A 16162-nucleotide genomic window follows, 5' to 3' on the forward strand; every position below is an offset into this window, starting at 1 on the left:
AGAAATAAGTCACAATCAAAAAGGTTGTACTTCTAGGGAAATGGATTTCTAGTTAGCAGCAGCAGCAGCCAGGACCCAGAGAGTGAAGAGCCCTTTGTTGATAATGCACATTAATCCCAGTAGCGCTAATCCTTTAACTGGTGGGACAGGAAGAGAGATACGGGGCATAAGACCACAGGAAAAATTGTCACAAATGGAAATGAAGAGAAGCTTGTGGTAGCAAGAGTAAGATTTCTGCAGTAGCAGGGATCAGTAGTGAACGTCCCTCTGTACTCACATTCTACACCCTATTGTAATAATCTTTTATACAAAGTGTGCCTTGTGAGGGATCATTTGAAAACTCATAACTTGCTGGTAAGCATTGGCATGGTAGGATGTGCTTTATATGTAAAGTTATACATTTCCCCTGTATGATGTTAAAAATACATGTTCAGACTCATGTAGCATCAAACTGGTTAACATACCTGTCTTGAACAAAGCAGTGTATGCTTATCTTAATTTGCATTTAAGCAGTAAACAGAGTCGTCAAGCAGAAGGGGGAAGGGACACTGGAACAATTTGTACAGTGGGGGTGCTGAGAGCCATTTAACCAAGCTGCAAACCCTGTATATAATGGAAACCACTTCAAACCAAGGGGTGCTACCGCACACCGCAACACTCCTAGTCATAGACACAGACTTTCTAATTTCCAGGGGGGGCTCCACCCCAGGCTCCACCCCTTCCCCCCAGGCCCCACCCTGCCCTGTCTCTTCCTGCCCCACCCCACCCCGCCTCTTCCCACCCCATTCCATCCCCCCAAGCGCTCCTCATCCTCGCTGCTCTCCCCTGCCCCCAGCGCCTCCTGCAAGTTGCTGAACAGCTGTTCCGTGGCAGGCAGGAGGCACTGGGAGAGAGGGAGAGATGCTGATTGGTGACTGGGGGGAGGGGGAGGGGCTGATATGGGGGCACACCCATGAAGTCAGAGCCTATGCTCCTACCGGTAGTTCCAGCACCTATATAAGGGTGGGGGAGTGAGAAACAAAGGAAGCTCACACAGGTGGACATCCTTCTACACAGACTCTTGGTCCCCTGGTTCTCAGCTGGAAAGTTTTTCAAGAGGAGAACTGATATTATAAAAAGGAAAGCAAATATCCCAAGACAGTGTTCCACACTCTCTCCCTATCTCTCTCACTCTTTGCACCTGAGAAGACAAAAGCCATCATTGAACTCCAGGGGAGGGGTCCTGACCTGAAGAATTTAGTCAGTAATACTGTTGGAAACATATGGTGAGAAATTTCGCTTGAATCTAATGAACATTGTTATGTTAGGCACTAGAAAGTGTATTATTTTATTTTCTTGTCACTATTTCTGACTTTGCCTCTTTGCTTGCACTCACTTAAAATCTCACTCTTTGTAGTTATTAACTTGTTTTATTGTTTTATTTAATCCAGTGTGTTTAAGTTAAAGTGTCTTGGTAGCTCTATTTAAGATAATAAGATGAAGGAATAATGGCCATATATATGTACTGTCCAGGAAAGGATTAGGCAGTACAAGACATATACTGGGGGGACAGGGGGGAAATCCAGGACCGGGAGGCTGTTGGGGTCACCCTGCATAAGTAACCCAGGCTGGTAAAAGCCAGCATGTAATCCAAGTGTGGCTGGTAGACTGCAGTTACACACAGACACTCAGGGTGTGGCTTGCATGCTGGAAGGCTGTTTGTGAGTGGTCCAGGTGAGAGCTACTGCAGCAAGGCATTCTAAGGCATCCACAGTTGGATGGAATGACACAGCCCCTCACTAGTCTGGATTGTACCCCCGTATGTCTCACACAGTCACCTGCTTATGATTATTAAAATATATCTATTGTGATGTTAACAACTATCCTGAAGAGGTTTTTGCTTGCATGGTTTTAAAGCCTCAAATATAATTTTAAGTCATCGTTTCTATAACTCATAGTAGCTATGCTAATAAATCTAACTCCTTACAATGAGAATTACTGTATGACAAGTAAGCACTGACTGATTAGTCATCCTTTAGAAATGCTTATCGCCATTGTGTGAAAAGTATTGTACAAGTAGTTATTTTATTAAATTACAGACATGCATAGCTTGAACCTATGGCACTGAATATACTTGACACTATCATTTATTATTATTACAGTAGGGTCCAGAGCCTCTGAGGCAGGACTGGCGATCCATTGTACAAACACATACTGAGAGACAGTCCCTGCCCAAAGAATTTACAACCTATCTTAACACAAAGACATGACAAGGAGGTGTACCAAATAAATGGAAAGTCTGGGAGAGAGAGGATGAGGATAATAGTTTCATGTGGTTACGCAGACTAGCTGTCATAGAAACATAGAAATGTAGGGCTGGAAGGGATGTCAAGAAGTCATCTAGTCCACTCCCTCCCTCTCACTGAGGCAGGACTAGGTATATCTAGACCATCCCTGACAGGTGTTTGTCTAACCTGTTAAAAACCTCCAGTGATGGGGTTCCACAACCTCTCTAGATAACCTGTTCCAGTGCTTAGCTATCCTTATAGTAAGAAAGTGTTTCCTAATATCTAGCCTACATTTCCCATGCTGCAAACTAAGTTGCTTACTTTTTTGTCCTACTTTCAGTGGACATGGAGAAAAACTGATCACTGTCCTCTTTATAACAATTATAATCATGTACGTAATCATCAGCTGGTTTTAAATCAAAGGTGTTTATTTTTAAGTTCTAAACTAACCGGTAATATTAACATCAATCATTCCTACTGACCATCTGCCTGACAACAAAAGTGCCATTTCATGGCAGTTGTGATAGCATTTGTGTGTGTGAGGAGGTTAGCCATCTGCTAGGATCTGAAATCACCCACGTGTATCACCAAACCTTTCAAACAGCCACCAGATGGTAATGACTTTCAATCACTTCTGATTGGGATCACATTTGAATTGGTGACCTTGAGAGCCAAAGGCTTCATATTCCAGTACAAATATCCTGAGCAATCACATTCTCTTACAAAATGTTTAAACTTTGAGAAGTGTGGTATTTCACAGTGTTGTTGTAGCCATATTGAGTCCAGGACATTAGAGAGTCAAGGTGGGTAAGGTAATATCATTTACTCTACCAACTTCTGTAGATAGGCATAACATTTTTTACTATATTCTTTGTGTTGGGCATGAAAGACTACTACCTGCAACAGAAATCCCCTTGCTTTTACTACCACTGCTGTTATTATTGACATTTATTCTGAAACCTGTCCTTAAAAGTTGATTTTACTCAATATATTTAAAAATCGCACCACATCATCAGCAACAGTAAGCATGAATTCACTCCACCGACATGATGATATCACTCCTTTTATTGTTTCACCTTGAAAAACAATTTTTTCTTCCAATAATTGACTCCAGCGTTTTTCGTAAGACCTTAATACATAATGTCAAGAAGACCCTGTAATCAGCAGCATCATGATTTGCAAATACATTTATTTGCAAGTAACTCATAACAATAGTCTAACTCTGAAAAATGATAGATGGATCAATCCAAAGGCAGACAGGTTGGGAAGAATTTTCTGTGACTGATTACACCAGAAAAAGCATTTAATGTAAAAAGAACTTTTTTCAAACAACAAACATAATTCAGAATTTGACTGTCAGTCTGATTGCTTGGGGACACTGGGCATTGCTTCATAATTCTCTTCAAAGGCACAATCCTGCTCCCATTAACTCCAAAAAGGAATAAGCTGAGGGTTCGATGTTCACTGTATGAAGGGTTAAAATCCATGTGCATGTTATATAACAACCTGGTATATATGGATTGTGCCAGCTCTTTTTCAGACCCGAAGTCCAGAGTTTGGTCTGGAGACCAGAGGCCTAACTAATAGTGATCAGCTAAGAGAAAGCTGGGGTAAACAAAATAACATTGCCTTTACTAAGATCTGCTTGGTCAGTAGAAATGCCAGATGTTGAAGCAATAACTGAATAATTATGTTTCATCCAATGTTTCAAATTGAACAAAGGATCCCTGTTCCTATTGTGTTTCTCCTGAAGGGAAAACAGCCTTCCCACAGATCCAACCTTGAGTTTATGAAATATTGGCACATGTCACTATAATGATATGGCATCCTTCCACCTCCCTTCCAAGGGACCAATGCCCTGCCTTAAGACATAAAGGAGACAATCTCTATTTTCATATGCTTTCACTGTTTCTTTGCTTTATCCCCTAGACATGTACCTGTCGGACAATCAAAGGAGTTGCTCCATTCCTATGGACCCCAAATCAGAATTCAACATATATATTTTATACTAATAACATTTTATTAAAGTATTAATCAAATGTTAACTTGCTAACTTGAGACCATGGGCGGAGACATTGTGTAACCTTTTAACCATTGGCTATTGTGCTATCTTGTCTTGCTGCAAAACCTATCCCGGGGTGTGGAACTGCCTACCCCGTCACTTTCCCCCGCCCATGGAAAATCTATATATTTCATTGTAATCAATTGATTGACAGTGTCTCTGAGCCTAATAAGCCAGGTGACACTCCGCCAGCGCTGTGTGTAATAAACCCCTATGCTTTGACCTCTACACGGTGTGGATTTATGTCCTTCACTGTAAAACAAAAAATGTTCTACCCATCATCTGAAATCTGAACTGTGGGGAAAAGAAAAGTTGAAAGTGACATGTTGATTTTTAAGCAAATGTTTTACTCCACACTCAGAACCTATGACTAGTTCAGGCACTCCAATGGAGATTTGGAGGGAAGAAACAGTGATACATTAACTTTATTTCTATACATTATATAATAATCAGTGTATAAATACTCATGAATTTCCCAGAGAACATAGACACTGTATAGTGCAAACTATTCTTATTCCTCCCGCCCCCCAACATGTGTTTTCAATTGAAAGCCTGAGGGTTTTTTTTCTGATTTGCTTATATTGAGCAAACAAACAAACAAAAACAATCTTCACTGTTCAATTTGGTTATTCTGAACATTAGCTCATCAGATAGGTGATGTACAGCTTGGCACAAATAGGAGATACAGTGAGAGGCTTCAGAATTTCCTGAGTGTTTTAAATAGGGGAAAATATTACAACCAATATTGACAGGCCTAAGGAAGGTGGGTGCTTTGAAAATCCCAGCCTACTAGTTGTTTTTTCCTGTTTTATATAGTCCTGCATTCTTATCGTATTCCAGTTAATCACAATGTACAGGTCATTCATCTCATAGTAGTGAGCCAACCATCTAAGGCTCCAGTCCTCTAGAGCAGCGGTGGCCAACCTGAGCCTGAGAAGGAGCCAGAATTTACCAATGTACATTGCCAAAGAGCCACAGTAATATGTCAGCAACCCCCACCCCATCAGCTCCTCCACTCCCAGCGCCTCCTGCCCACCAGCAGCCCCGCCGATCAGTGCCTCCTCCTCCCTCCCCACATCTCCTAATCAGCTGTTTCGTGGTGTGCAGGAGACTCTGGGGAGGAGGAGTGAGGGCACGGAAGGCTCAGGGGAGAGGGTGGGAAGGGTTGGAGTGGGGGCCAGGCCTGTGACAGAGCCAGGGGTTGAGCAGCAAGCACTCCCAGCACACTAGAAAGTTGGCACCTGTAGCTCCAGCCCCGGAGTCAGTGTCTATACAAGGAGCCACATATTAACTTCTGAAGAGCTGCATGTGGCTCTGGAGCCACAGGTTGGCCACCCCTGCTCTAGAGACTTGTGTGCATGTGGTAAGAAATCTCATTGAAACCAGTAGGACTCCTCGCAGGGAATATCTACACAGTAGTGGGAGGGTGTTTCCCAGCACATGCAGAGAGATGCGCTAGCACTGTTTGAGCTAGCACACTAAAAACAGCAGTATGGCTGCAACAGCACAGAGAGCAGCTCAGGCTAGCTGTTTGAGTACCCCCTGGGGAAGTCCATTGGGATAGTATTAGGGCTCCTAGCCCAAGCTGCCACCCAGGCTGCCACGGCCACACTGCTATTTTTAGTGTGCCAGCTCGAGCAGGGCTAGCCTGGGTCTACCCAGGCTGAGAAGTACCCTCCCAGATGCTATGTAGACACCCACAGGGCATAGAGTCGTCTTCTTAGCGTATGCGCAAGGTGACATGTGGCCAGGTTCCATAATTAGTTTAGGGCCTCATTCTATTCCACCTGAAGTCAATGGCAGAACTTCCTTTAACCTCAGTGATGCTAATCGAAACTTCAGTTTTAATTTGCACATCCTTCAAAAAACAAAACAGCTCATTTATAGGGTAATATGGCTCTTAAAGAGACGTGGTGTTTTAGCCACACGAGCTTTTTCTCTAATACAGTCTAAATGTTTTATAGTCTGCAACAAACAGCTACTCATGTAATTTTAAATATTCTGCAACTATGGGAAACTAGCATCAAAAGCATCATGTACATGGGAATAGATGGAGGGTGAAGGGGGAGACAGTTTAAGTAGAGGGCAAGAAGCCACACAATAGGTCCCAAGTAAACAAGCTGTATACTATCTGTTGCAATAATATCCATTTAAATAGCGGCTTACTCAGAATTTCAGGGGGGAATACGGTCTGGAAACCATCAAAATACAACACCAAAACCAAACTCAAGATTTATCAGAGCTGTGTACTTTCAACATTACTTTATAGTGCAGAATGCTGGGGAATGAGAAAGTATGACATGTCCAAACTGTCTTCAGTCCATACAACCTGCCTCAGAAAAATCCTCTGTATCTTTTGGCCCAGAACAATCTCAAATTAAGATCTATTGACCCAGTGCAGCCAAAAGGATCTGAGCACCATCATTGCCAGGAGGCGCTAGAGATGGATCGGTCATGTGCTTCGGATGGAAATTGATTTCATCATCAGAGTAGCAATAAGATGGACACCTGAAGGCAAGCGAAAATGAGGCCACCTGAAAACAACATGGCGAAGAGCTGCGGAAGCCGACCTGAAAAACCTGGGCCACTGAAAGACTTGCCGGAAACAGACAGGAGTGGAGGAGCTTCATCATTGCCCTAAACGCTAAAGGAATAACGGGAACATGATGACGACGATTACTCAGAATCACTGGTAGAGTTTAAATGGTTAGGTCACTGGCATTCAAGTACTTTCCCTATGAGCCACCATAGAAACTTCAACGAAATGTGCTGGTGCCACATGATTATTTATAGAACTAAACACATGCAGTTTATTTCACTGGTGGTTTGGGTGGTGTCTCTTGAGGAACATAAGACTAACTACTTGGATTGCAAGTTCTTTGGGACAAAGACTGCAGCTTTGTGTATGTTTATACAGAACCTAGCACGATTCAGCCCCAATCCTGAGAGAGGTCTCTGAGCACCACTGCAATATAAATATTAAGTAATGATGACTGCATACTTGAACTACAGGGCTGTGGCCTGACCAAGATGGTAGCCTGGCACTGTCAGGGTGCCCTCTGCTTCCATGATAGGAAATGATATAGCACTTCTTGTTGACTGAGCCGTGGCAGTATAGAAAAAAGGGTGGTAGTGGTGCTAGATGAACCAACCTCCTCCCTAGCCCACTACACTCACTAGTAGGGGTGTCAGTAGGGTTGCCAACAGTCCCTTATTACAAGGGATGTCCCTTATTTTTTCATCTCTGTACAACAAGATCAGGAGTTGCTGAATGCTGCAAAAAGCAGCAAGAAATACCCCAGGCGAATATAAGTGAGTCATGCTTATTAATAATAATAATAATAATAATAATATTGGGATGAGAGGTGGGGCATGAGATGCTAAGAAAACAGTCCCTTACTTTTGAAATACAATGTTGGCAACCCTAAGTTTTAGAAGTCTTTTTTTTTTGGTCTCTCTCTCCCCTATCTCCGGAAAAACAAAAAACAAAACAGGGTTAAGCAAGTGAACATCATAACCTCTGCAGCTGCACAACCCTGACAGAGATCTATAATGTGCTGCAAAAGGGAGCACCACTGAGGAGGAAGGATAACAAGAAAGGAGGAGGTAAAAGAGACTAGGAACAAACACAAAGAAAAAAACGTGCGTATTTCTATCCAGCAAGACTTAAATTGTAAACCAAACAGAAAACCCCGGCACCAAAGGCACCAGATCTTCAGCTAGTGTAAAACTGTGCAGCTCCATCAATATCAGTGCAAAGCTGCACTGATTTACATAGATTCTAAGGCCAGAAGAGACCATTATGATCATCTAGTCTTACTTCTTGTATAACACACACCATAGAATTTCCCCAAAGTAATTCCTGTTTGAACTAAAGAATGTCTTTAAAAAAAAAATCCAAGCTTGATTTGAAGATTTACAGTTATGAAGACTCCACCACAATCCTTGGTAAGAGGGTTAATTATCCTCATTTTTAAAAACTTACTCCCCTATCTAAATTTATCTAGATTCAACTTCTAGCCATTGGATCGTGTTATACCTTTTTCTGCTAGATTGAAGAGCCCATTATCAAATTTCTGTTCCCCACCTGGGTACTTATAGACTATGATCAGGTTACTCCTTAACCATCTCTTTGCTAAGCTAAATAGACTCCTTGAGTCTATCATTATAAGGCATGTTTTCCAATCCTTTGATAATTCTCATGGCTCTTCTCTGAACTCTCTCCAATTTATCAACATCCTTCTTGAATTGTGGGTACCAGACTGGACACAGTATTTCAGCAGTGGTCACACTGATGCCAAAGACAGAAGTAAAATAACCTCTCTACTCCAGCTCGACATTTGTCTGCTTATGCATCCAAGGATGCTTTTGATCACAGCTTTGAACTGGGAGTTCATTTTCAGCTGATTATCCACCATAACCCCCCAAAATATTTTCAGAGTCACTGCTCCCCAGAACAGAGTTCTCCGTCTGTAAGTATGGCCTGCATTCTTTGTTCCTATATGAGTACATTTACATTTGACGGTATTAAAACTCATATTGTTTGCTTGAGCCCAGCTTACCAAATTATCCAGAGTCTCACCCTTTGAGTTCTCTCTACTCCTTCTCTTCACCCCAGTTATTCCAAGGTCCTTACTAGGAAACTGGGACTATTATTTTGATATTTCTGGGTCAAATTCCTGTCAGTTACACCAGTGTAAATATGGAGTATATCTGTTTAAAAATCAACAGTTACTCTGATTTTACTCCAGTGTAAATTGGAGCAAAAGGTGCCTCTTTGTCTCTTCATGGTAAGGAACAAAATTATCTTTGGTACCGACATTGAAAGCAGCATACATGATTATTCTCCAGGGCTTTTTGGAAAACAGGCATTTCATACAGCATCTACCTTTTAATTTCTGTTACAGTTAGAACAGCATGAGGTTGTCTTTTTAAAATTCTTATATGCATTATGCTATTTTAGGGTTACCAGATTTCCACAATCAAAAAAGAGGACACTGGGGGGGGGGGGAGCCCCGCCCTAGCCCTGCCCCCATCCACTCCATCCCACTTCCCAACCCCTGACTGCCCCCCTCAGAACTCCCAACCCCCCCGCTTCTTGTCCCCTGACTGCCCCCTGCTGAGAACCCCCCACCCTAACTGTCCCCCACCCTACCTGTCCCTTGACTGCCCCGACCCTTATCCACTCGCATGGGTGACAGGATTGTAGAAATTTTGGTGGTGCCCAGAATCCGCCCCCCACACCTGCCTAAGGCTCTGGGAGGGGGGTTGGATGGGGGGAGGTGGTCTGGGGTGCAGGTCCTGGGCTGGGGATTAGGGTGCAGGAGGGGTGCAGGGTGCAGGCTCTGGGATAGAGTTTGGGTGCTGGGTGCAGGCTCCGGGCTGGGGCAGGGAGTGGGTATGCGGGAGGGTGAGGGGTGCAGACTCTGGGATGGAGTTTGGGGGTGGGAGACAGTGCAAAGGGAGGGGGTGCAGGCTTTGGGGGGGAGTTTGAGGGCAGGAGGGGGTGTGTGGGAAGGGGGACGGGGTTTGGGAGGGAGTTTGGGGATAGGAGGGGGTGCAAGGCTGAGGGCTGTGGGGCTGAGGATGAGGGGTTCATGATGTAGGAGGGAGCTCAGGGCTGGGTCAGAGGATTAGGGTGTGGGGGAATGAGGGTTGGGTCTGAGGATGAGGGGTTCATGATGCAGGAGGGGGCTCAGGGCTGGGGCAGAGGATTAGGGTGTGGGGGGGATGAGGGCTCAGGGCTGGGGATGAGGGGTTCATGATGCAGGAGGCTCAGGGCTGGGGCAGAGGATTAGGGTGCGGGGGGATGAGGGGTTTGGGGTGTTGGAGAGGCTCGGGGCTAGGGTGGAAGGGCAGGGTAAAGGCAGCCTATCTTGCCATTAGTGGATGGGGGGCACTAGGACCCGGGGGCAGCAGACAGCAGTTGCTGCTGGCTCTGGCAGTACAAGCAGGCAAGGGAGAGGCAGGTGGGGGGGACCCATAGGGGAGGGATGCGCGGAGGGGGGGTGGCAGGTGGAGGCCGGGGACCCATCCAACCCTCCCCCTGCTCCCTGACTGCCCCCTGGGACTCCCCTTATCATGCCCACATCCACGTGTAGGCAAAACACGCTGCAGGCAGCAGGGGGGAGCAGGGGAGGGCTCTGGCTGCTGGAGGCCAATGGGAGCAGCTCAATCAGGCCCAGCCACCCAATCAGCAGCCGCACTCTGCATGGAAGGGAGGGAGGGATGGGAGGGGAAAAATCCCGGACCTTTTAACCTTGTTACCAATTCCTCCCGGACGGCTATTTAGAGACGCAAAAGCCGGACAAGTCCAGGGAAATACTGACGGATGGTAACCCTATGCTATTTGCCTTGAGTGAACAGAATATAAAACATACAACTTTTAGAAAGAATAACAACGCCTTACAGAAATGTCCTCAGAGTACCCAGGGGTCTGTTTCCTTGAAAACAAAGTAAATAAGAGCTCTGAAACTCAAAGTGTGAAGAAGATTAATTGCAATAGTACTGTTTGAATACAGTTAGCACAAGATACTTACTGAAGTCTGCATTGTGAGAGTCAAACATCCTTTTTAACAAGTTCATGCTCCATTAGGCATTCTATCAAAGGACACGTGAGGGAACCAGGAAAACTGTATAGAAAATGGGCAGTGGGTGGGCTGTTTAGAAAAGGTTACATTCAGAAGTCTGGTACCATTACTTTACTGTTTCTTAAATGAAACCCTCCAGACTCTAAAGATTTGCAAATCTGCTGTGTGCAGGTATTGTTTCCAAGGTGATTTCAAAGTTATCATTTTGAGTGTTTTTTTCTCCTTGGACAACCACCTTTACAGATTTCTTGGCATCCTGCTTCCGTTTTGCTTGGAGACTACTCTCCAAAGACACACTTTCTTGAGGAGTATATTCCATAGTGCTTAACCTCTCCTGGCAGCATTTTGGATAGTTCTTAAAGCATTCAAAAGTATCACTGCACTTTTCACAAGGGAAGTAAGAACATCCTTCCACAGTCTGCACTGAGTTACAGCTGGACTCATTTCTCCCTTTAAATGATTTCAGGCCGATTTCCAGAACTGACCTGTAACTGCAACTCTGTAGGGCCTTGAGGCAAAAAACAAGTCCTGATGCATAATTGCTGGAGAACTCCAAAATCTTTGGCAAGGGTGCTTCGGAAATTGGGCTTCAGAAGAAGATAGGTAACTGGGTTGTAGAGTGTTGAGGACTTTGCAAAGACAGCTGGCACAGCAAAGGCTAGTGGAGGAATCCCTTCTATGGAGCCAAAAGCTGCCCACATGGCTATGATGGCATAGGGGCTCCAGGCAGTAAAAAATCCAATGCATACAGCAATGCTCATCTTGCAATGGAAGGAAAGAGGAAAGAAGTGGTGTTAGCTAAAACAGCATATGTGAGAAACATACTTCCAAACTACTGTGGGCATAAGACATTACCATGACTAATGCATCTGCTGAAGTGACTCTATGCCTTCCTCACTTTTCATCTTGTCTACCTTGTACATAGCTATTCTGTACTTGGATAATTGTTTCAGATAAGAAGCATACCAGGCTCCATTGTATCTGGAGCTTTTTGAGGACAGCTCTAGCATCTTAATCCTATCTGTTTCTCATGTCAGAGAAGGGCAAACATTGCCCTTGTAAAAACCTGAGGAAAAATGCAAAATCAGAGGAAATTCTCTTCTGACCATCAACAATAGACTTTTCTATTTCCTAGCCCAAATAATTGGTTTATATTGACTTTACTGTGTGCAGCCTTCCTTTAGAGATAGAGTTAAAGGAAAGAAGTTTAGTTTAACTCTAATAAATCTATAAAACTTAATCTGTGGTGACTCATCTCATCACCAGTATCTAGAATAAAGAGTTCTATGGGAGTTGCACACAGGCAACTGATGGATTAGTCAGGCCCCTGGTTTTTAAAAACAGTTTTTAAAAAATACATTTAAAGATTTTTAAAGCAGTTAAAATATTTAAGCCAGCAGCTGACTCAAATGAATGAATTCATATGAACTGCTGTTGCACAGCTAATTGATGAAGTTTTGATAGCTGCTTTTAAAAAACATTGGTTAAAACCCACCATTTAAAGAAGTGTATATGTATAAAGCAAAAATATGAGAGTAAATACCAGAATTGGAATACAAACACCAAAAGTCAGAAATCCCAGATATATTGTAAACTTTCATTCACACAGAGAGACCATAATCTACTATGAACCATTCTGAGCATCATTCAGAAATAAACTGTATTGAATACTTAAAAGATATATACAGACAAGAGTTCTCTCAGATAAGTGTCAGATTTCTGAACGAGTTGCATGAGCTCTGAATTGGTCAAGAATTGCAATTTCAAAATGAGAAATGAAGAAGAAAATCCATTTCACCTAAAGCAGTGTCAGGTCAAGGTGTGTTTTGGCAATGAATGCACTCATGTTTCCAAAAGCCTATTATGCTCTGTGCCTGTATTTCAGAACTACAAAGAGCTGGTAACTAGCTCATCTGTCTTTAAAATTCAACCATTCCCCCAGGCAGGCTCAGGCTACAACTCTCATCTGCCAAAAGCATGTTTATATACACAAGTTCCATTGGTTTATGTAAGGGGATACTGAGAAAGGCCTTCTGAGCCCAGAATAAAACCAACACGTGTACAAGCTGTGCAGTACAATCTATTTTAAAACATGCATCTCTCTCCCAAGATTTTAATTGGTCTCGCCCTAAATTTGCAAATGTCAGGAACTGCAGGCTAATTAAGTACAACATCCTCGGGAGAAAAATTAGTCCAAAAGACACTAAGCATTAGAAATGGGGATGTAAAACAAAAACTGAGGGACCTAGTCAAAACAATATCCTTTAAGTCAAAGATGAAATTAAAATCCTGAAAAACTCAGCGTGGAGGCTTAGCACAGGATAACAGAACCACAAGAGGCATGCATCCTTAAAACAATAAAGAACTTAGAAAAGCAGAGGAAAATACTACAGTTAAATTGCACAGTTTAACAACAATTAACACGCTACTGGAAGGCTGTCAGCTCCTACAGTGATAAGGGTAATACAAGATTCTGAATAGGTTATTCCAGCCAACGCTTTTCAAAAAATGGAAATCCAACCCAGTGAAACTGAAAAAGGAGCATAAATTATGGAGGTTGTAGCTCAGTGGTTTGAGCATTTAAACCCAGGGTTGTGAGTTCAATCCTTGAGGGGGCCATTTATGGATCGGGGGCAAAAATCTGTCTGGGGATTGGTCCTGCTCTGAGCAGGGGGTTGGATTAGATGACCTCCTGAGGTCCCTTCCATAGATGACCTCCTGAGGTCCCTGATATTCTATGATTCTTTCCTTAAATTGAATTGATAGTTCTGTGTTAAATCACAGTGTCCCTGCTGAATATTAGGTATATAAGCAACATAAGGCTATAATGCAAGGCCTACAGGCTAAGGCCTGTAAGATTTCAGCTTAGCCATAGTAGGCCGCAGACCTAAGGAGGGTGCCATGGTTTAACTAGTTTAAACCCACAGGTGACCCATGCCCCATGCTGCAGAGGAAGGTGAAAAACTCTCAACTGCCAATCTGATCTGAGGGAAAATTCCTTCTTGACCCCAAATATGGTATTCAGTTAGATCCTGAGCACATGCGCAAGACCCACCAGCCAGACACTTGGGAAAGAATTCTCTGTAGTGATTCAGAATCCTTCCCATCTAGTGTCCCATCACCAGCTCTTTAAAGTGATTGACAATAAGTCAAGAACAAAGGTTTTGTAATGGAAAAATCAATATATCACTAATTATTAAAATTCTTTGATCAAGTCAAAAAAATTGTGAAAGACGGATGTCAGAGATCTGTGCCCCCCATTGGATGCTACACAAAAAGTGCAGACACACAAGTCCAATCCTTCCATCAGAAACATTTGATGTCAGCTTAGCAATGACTGGCTTTCAGCCTGCCAGCTGAGGCCTTCTGATTATTTCTCCCCATTTCAGAATCCCAAGTGAAACAGACAAATAAGCCAGCACAAACAAAAGATTAAACAAAAGGGTGAAGAAGAAGAAGAAAAAAAGCCTGTAGTCAGTTCTAGCCAAGATATTTGGCCTCCCTTTCTTTAGAGGGGCGCTGGATGGGTTATAGTCCACTCCACAGTTCTTTGGGTCTCCAGCACAGGTATTAGGATACAATCTCTTCCCCCTTTTTACCACAGAGGATCTGTCTTCACTTTCTGTGAGGGCAGAATCTCTGGTAGCTCCCAGGCTCTTCCAGCTGCTTCCCTAGGGCTCCCTTCAACAACCTGCTCTCTTTCCAGGGCTGCCCACTACTGAATGGAGTTTCCTCCTTCTAAATGCCTTCTCCATTCCTGACATGACATGCAGGTGCAGCAGGGTGGGGCTGGTGCACTGGTGTACCTCCATTGGTGAAAATACACCGATACACACCTCCCTCCCCCAAAAAACCCTCACCCCCACCACATTCCAGTATAGACAGGACCAAAAAGCTGATTCAGAAGGTTACAAAAGCATAGTGGAAACCATTTACAAGATCAAATTGTGCAAATGTTTGAGTGGCAAAGGCTGATTTCACCAAATCTAGAGTGTAAAGGAAGCACCTTGATCATTTACTACACAAAACACTTCATTGTTTATATATATATATAATGCTTATATATAAACAATGAAGTGCCCCTAAAAGAATGAGAGATGTTAAATTTGATTAAGCCATAGTTAATCAAGTCTTTATGCATTTAATTTTTATTTATTAGACCTTTGGATTCCCGGTGTTTGTGTCCTAAAGACACATTGATCAAATGTAGAATTGTAGGAACAATTATGACTACTCTTCAAATCAATCTATACAGTAGGGATGAATACTCTCATCTGTATGGTCTTATCTTTTAAAGCCAGCTGTACTTGACTGGTATGTTTGTTAGCATTCACAATTTTATTGGATCCCCAATATTATATTTAGTGTATAACCTTTTCTCAACCAAATACATTTTGAATAGGATACAAGATTCTGGACTTTCACATTTGGGTTCCAAAGAAACATTTTAGGTAGTGAAAGGACAGAGCATTTGTACTTGACTAGAAAAATAGCATTTGACCAGAATATGCTAGTTATTTAGAAATCTATGTTTCTCTTTATCCAGAAATCATCATTCAGCCTAAGTGATTTATTAATATTTTTGTATATTCCTTTTACTCATGTATCAGCTATATACACCACAGAGAAGTAATTGTAAGTGGGTGTAACTTTAACACCAATACGGGGAGATCTGATGGGTCATCTAACCCATTCTCCCTCTCCCCCTCCCCCTCAGGATGTGATTGATTTAATTATTGTTAAACCATTCTTGATAGATGGATGTCATTTCTGGCCTTGAATATCTTCTGGTGAAGGTGATACCATCTCCCTTGGCAAACTGTGCACTCATCTATCCAATGAAAGCCCAGGCAGGACATTAAAATCAAGCAGGAACAGACTTTGTGACCTTCTGATAATCTAACTGTAGGCTTTGGGCCAACTGTTCCAAACACTAAAACGAGAAAGATAATGATTTCTCTAACTTTAGACTCAGGCTGTAATTCAGCATTGCTGAAACTGCCGTAGCAGCAACTCTGAGGACACTAATCCAGACTGGGTCACAGAGAAATACGACTCTGGATGAGGGCCAGTTTGAAGAGGTGACTTTGAAGAACATTCATAAACTTAACAAAAAAGGTATAAATACATTTTTAGATTGATAAGATGTCCTATCTAAGTAATGAAATTATTCCATAAGGCAATAAATAACTCCCTGAGGTTTGTAAAAAGTATCCAGAACCTAAGGCCTGATCCAAAGCCCA

General features: G+C 42.9%; 1 protein-coding gene across 1 annotated transcript in view; it reads right to left on the reverse strand.

The window, feature by feature from the left end:
- Positions 1–3346: 3346 nt before the first annotated feature.
- The window catches only part of LOC117873448 (opsin-5-like), a 42959-nt gene continuing 30143 nt past the window's right edge, over positions 3347–16162 (reverse strand). Inside the window, 3 exon segments of the mRNA XM_034762824.1 lie at positions 3347–3731; positions 10869–11439; positions 11441–11680. Coding sequence (XP_034618715.1) covers positions 11062–11439; positions 11441–11680 — 618 coding nt within the window. The 3' untranslated portion in view covers positions 3347–3731; positions 10869–11061.

The sequence above is a fragment of the Trachemys scripta genome, chromosome 2, assembly GCF_013100865.1.
Source record: "Trachemys scripta elegans isolate TJP31775 chromosome 2, CAS_Tse_1.0, whole genome shotgun sequence".
In the NCBI taxonomy this organism is placed as follows: Eukaryota; Metazoa; Chordata; order Testudines; family Emydidae; genus Trachemys; species Trachemys scripta.